A 5,205-nucleotide genomic window follows, 5' to 3' on the forward strand; every position below is an offset into this window, starting at 1 on the left:
TTTGGCACTGACATTAAAGGAAAGATTATAGTCTTTTGGTCACTTGTAGCTGCTACTAAACACAACAATAAGTCTTAAAAATGGGAGGGGGGAAGACAGTGAGAAACTCAAAGTTAAGTAAATATTTCATATACAAATAAAACAGTTTGAAATAAAGTTATTTTTGTTAGGAATTTTAAGATATAAGAATAGTTTTCCACTATTTCTTCCATTTTAAAAAGACCCTCTAATCAGAATCATTCTTTTACAATGCTCTAAGTGGTGTTGCCTAGCAGCAGCTTCAATTTCCTAGGCTCGTCTTCAATCCAAATAGTTAAGTAATCTCACAAGGAATAATCACACATGGCAATAGGGTTAAAAGGCAGGGTGGTTCTTCCATGCACAAACATTTCAAGAGAAAAACCATCAATTTAAAAGATAACCATCAGGTTTCAGGTATCCTCACACAGTCTACACCTAAGTTTTGCTTTATACCATTGGTGACTAAAATTAACAAGTTTTGCAGTGAGGGTCTTTTTTTTTTTTTTTGCCTGCAACTATATACACATTGCAAAACTATTCTGCATCACATGATTTTAAATGAAATAAATATAAAAATGAGCCACAGAATCAACACATAACTTTAATACTCCACATTATTTATCTTGATCACAATGGTGGTAACCTCCTTGTCAACAATCTTGTGAGTTGAGGAGCTGATTTTCATTCTCATATCCATCAGGCAGATACGCTCTCCTCAGCTGGTCTGATTTAGGTATGGAGCCCCCATTCTTCACATGACGAGACAGGAAAGCACGGACTGCTGGATGATCAGCCTTCTCAAGGGGGATGTTGGCTTCCAGGCACATTTTCACAAAGTCCTGGATAACACTGACTTTCTCTGTTTGAGCAGTACTGTTGCACTGAAGAGATGCAGTAAGGGGCCTCTGCTTCTTTCTCACATTCTGCTCTTCAAATTCTGCCTTCCTCTTGGTATGAGTCTTTGACTTGAGGTGGTCACTAATGGCAGACTTGCGAACATGATTCAGAACCACATTGCAAGAAGTGCAGAAGAGTTTTCCTCCATCTTCATGAAGCTCACCTCCAAACTCTGTGACTCGATCCAGGGGTGTCACATACAAAGCAGTCTTAGAACGGTTTCGAGCTGGTGGTGCTGTTACTACAAATCGTTCCATTCTGACTTTGAGTAAGGTTCTTCCAAGGCAAGAGAAACAAAAATAAGTATTATGACAATAGTTTATTCTGGAAGTAACAATAAAAGGCAGAGTCTAAACACTGTAAGATTAGAAACTGCAAGAAACTCAATTCGAATAGACTGTATCCATTAAATCTTAACTAATCTCTAAAATATTTATGAAGTTATTAATTAATTTTTGGTACGGGGATTGAACCCAGGAGTATTCTACCTACGAGTGACACCCCCAGCCCTATTTTTTATTCTTTATTTTTTGAAACAGGGTCTCTCTGAGTTGCAAAGGGCCCAAGTAGCTGAGGCTGGCTTCAAACCTGCGCAATCCTCCTGTCTCAGCCTCCCAAACGCTAGGATCACAAGCATGCGCCACCATGCCCGGCTGGAAAGGAAACATTAGATCAAGTGACTAGTAACCCCAGGGTCCATTCCTTGATTTTTTTTGGGGGGTTGGTATTGGGGGTGGAACCCAGAGGATTTCTACCTCCGGGCTATACTCCCAGACCCATTTTTTAAATAAATATTTTATTTGGAAACAGGGTCTCACTAAGTTGCTGAGATCCTCACTAAGTAGCTGAGGCTGGCTTCGAACCTGCGCGATCCTCCTGTCTCAGTCTCCCAAGCGCTGGGATTACAAGTGTGCCCCACCTCGTCCGGCTCATTCCTTGATTTTTAATGAAATTCAAATAGAGAAAACTCAAATTATCCCAGATACCGCTATCTTTTAAGAAAACCTAATCATAGGTCAATATTCAGAGTTCCAATTATTTTAAGCTTATTCAACTTAGATATGTGTTCAAGATTTATGTTTGCAAAACTGGGAACCCAGGGGCATTCTACCTCTGAGCCACATCCCCAGCTCTGTTTTTATTCTTTATCTTGAAATAAGGTCTCACGGCCAGGCATCGTGGTGCATGTTTGTAATCCCAGTGCTTGAGAGGCTGAGACAGGAGAGGATCTTACAGGTTCGAAGCCAGCCTCAGCTACTTAGGCTCTCAGCAACTTAGTGAGACCCTGTTTTAGGGCTGGGGTATAGCCCAGGGGGCCTTGGGTTCCATCCCCCAGTACCAATTTAAAAGAAAAAAAAAAGAAATAGGGCCTCACCAAGTGGCCGAGGCTGTCCACAAATCTGGATCCTACTGTCTCAGCCTCCCAAAAGCTGAGATTACAAGCTTGAGCCACCAACGCCCCACTTGTGTTCAGTTTTTATAAAGCTGCTTTCTGCAGCAAGTAAAAGATCATGATTTCTGGGGCAACTGATTTTAGGAACTTAACAATGAACAATGTTCTAAAATTGGGGTCTATACACTGGCAAAATTCTGTATAAAGACAGGTATTATTCTCAAAATTATACCGAGAAAAACAAGTAAAAACTAAGAAACAACAAATCAAATACAATGGTACTTGGAAGTCTAAGACAGGAGGATAGCCAGCCTCAGCAACTTACTGAGACCCTGTTCCAAAAGAAAAAAAAAAAAAAAAAAAAAAAGGCTGGGGTGGGATGTAGGTCAGAGGTAGAACATCCCTGGTTTCAATCCCCAGTACCCCTACCTCCATGATAGACAAAGTATTCTTTCCATGATATATTTATTTTTCCATTAAAGACAAATGATTACATCTGTTAAAATTTATTTCTTATTAACTAATGAGTTAAGAGAAATCAAGAACTTAATATAGTGCTAGTGTGTAAAAGGTGATCAATCAAAACTTGTTGACGGAAAGGTGAATTTAAGGGCTATGGATACAGCTCTGTGGTAGAGTGCTTCCTGGTATGACCTGTATTCAATCCCCAGCTCCCCACCCCAATAAATGAACATCGTAACTATTTGCTACATACTTGTTTAACTTAGGAACAGCTTATTAATTTCTCAATTTATCCTAATACTTTAAAATTTGTTTTTGGCACTGGAGATTGAACCCAGGAGTATTCTACCTCTCTGCAAAACTCCAGTCCCATCTTATATTTTATTTTGAAACAGGGTCTTGCTAAGTTACTGAGGCTGGTGTCAAATCCATGATCCTCCTACTTAGGACTTCCAACCACTGGAATTTTAGCAGTATGCCACCATGCTCAGCTTCCTAATAAACTTTTGTACTCATTAGACTGCGTCAAAATCATAACATTATAGGTACTGATAGCCTAAAAAATTTACATATATTTACTGGTGACAAATGATTATTAAGTCCATGCCTTGGAGCCAAGCCCTCACTACATAAGATTTAAGATATTAAAATGAATCAGATAGAATTTAAATAAAATTCTGCTCTGTATAAATGTTAAAGATTACTAAGTGTGTTCTGAAAAATATGCTTTCCAAGCATAGTCACAAATAAAGAAGTGTTCCACTGCATTAATCCATAGTAGATAATGGCTGGATAACATTAAATTTTCTCAAAAGAGCTTTATTTTTATTTTTATTTATTTTTTGTTACTATGGATTGAACTTGGGGGCATTCTACCTCCAGCTACATTCCCAGACCTATTTTATTTTTTATTTTGGAAACAAGATCTCAGTAGATTACCAGAGTCTTGCCACATTGCTGAGGCTGTCCTCCAACCTGTGATCCTCCTGTTTCAGCCTCCCAAGTACTGGAATTAAAAGCATGTGCCACAATGCTCAACTGAAAAGAGCTTTAAAATTGTCTCTGTGTTAGATACCTGTGGACCCAAAACAGAGGACTTAACATTTCACAGAAATTCTAGAAAAGTATGATAAAGTCTATGTTTTAAGTCTTAGATTCTATATTTTCCATTACAAAATTTTTTAATGCACAGCTTTCATCTGTCAAGTTGTGTTAGGCTTTGGGTGTGCAATGGCAAAGAAGACAGACAGGATTCCTGGTGAGTACTTTATGATTACACTTGTTTGCATTTTAAGTTAATGGTATTTGTTTTATCCTCCTCTAACAAATCAGTTCCAGTTACAATTAAGGACTCTAAGGTACTTATGGAAAAACATTAAATATTTGTGTCCAGTAATGCTTAAGTTTCATTTTCTACATGAAAAGTCTTCTTTCATTATTTGGATTTCAAGCTTTGAAACAATATGTAATTTTTTTTTTGTAGTGAAAATATGCTAAACCACTTTTGCTAATGTGAAAGGCTTATGCTTTTCAATGTCTTGTAACTTTCAAAAAGTCTATTCTTGTAACTGCATAGGCAAATAAAATACCCACGCAGTAGAGGATGCTGCAGCTGACATACCCAAACAACACAAATGTTTTCAATAAAAGATATTCTAAACATACGAATAAGTTAAAAAGAGCAGGAATTATCCAACAAAAAAGACGCAAATAATTTACTAGATTAAAATAAAACTCATCAAAGTTTAAATGTTTACCGGATTAGTTTCCAGTTTTTTTCTTGATACTTAGTAGCGAAGGGTCTCCAGCGCAAAACCAGAGACGCATGGATTCCAGGCACTTTCTGTTGGTTCAATCCCGGAAACTCCTTCAAATCAGTTTTTCAACAAGTGGTGGTGAGGAAATAGTTGCTGGGCTTGCACCCTATTTTCCCTGCGATGCCGGCAAGTCATGCCTTTGCTGGAAAACACGGAAAACAGACGGAAAGATGGGGGAGGGGGAAGGAAGAGCGATAAATGAAAATATGGACAAGAAAGGAAACAGCTACCCCTCAGGTGTCCTTAAACCCCCCCTCCGCTAACGCGATCCCAATGCGTAGCCCGCGCTGGCCGGCGCTGTGCTCCCCCGGTCCTCCCGGCCCGGGCCTCGCAGCGGCCCGGGTGGGCAGGGCGGGGCGCGGGACTCGGCGTCGGCTCGGCCTCCCCGCGCCCAGCCCGGCGCGCCGGCCCCCGCCGCGCGGCCCCGCTAGCAGGGCAGGGCCGCGTCTGAGCAGCCGCCGGGGGCCGGGAACTCGACAGACGAGTTGGCGTCCGTCTCGGGGGGAGGAGGCGGCCGCTGTCAGGCTCTGCGTCCCCTCCCTCTCCCTCCCGCCGAGCGCGGCGCCCGGCCCCGCCCCCGGCCCCCGCCTCGGGACCCGCGGCCCGGGGCCGCTG

The 5,205-nt window shown here is 41.3% G+C and overlaps 1 protein-coding gene across 1 annotated transcript; it reads right to left on the reverse strand.

Moving 5' to 3' along the window:
- Positions 1–671: 671 nt before the first annotated feature.
- CGGBP1 (CGG triplet repeat binding protein 1) lies at positions 672–1,175 on the reverse strand (the record flags this gene model as incomplete). Its single annotated transcript, XM_080695569.1, has 1 exon — positions 672–1,175. One exon carries the CDS (start codon positions 1,173–1,175, stop codon positions 672–674), a length of 504 nt encoding a protein of 167 aa, XP_080551695.1.
- Between the last annotated feature and the right edge of the window lie 4,030 nt (positions 1,176–5,205).

This window comes from Muscardinus avellanarius, assembly GCF_963383645.1.
Source record: "Muscardinus avellanarius genome assembly, chromosome: 5".
NCBI lineage: Eukaryota > Metazoa > Chordata > Mammalia > Rodentia > Gliridae > Muscardinus > Muscardinus avellanarius.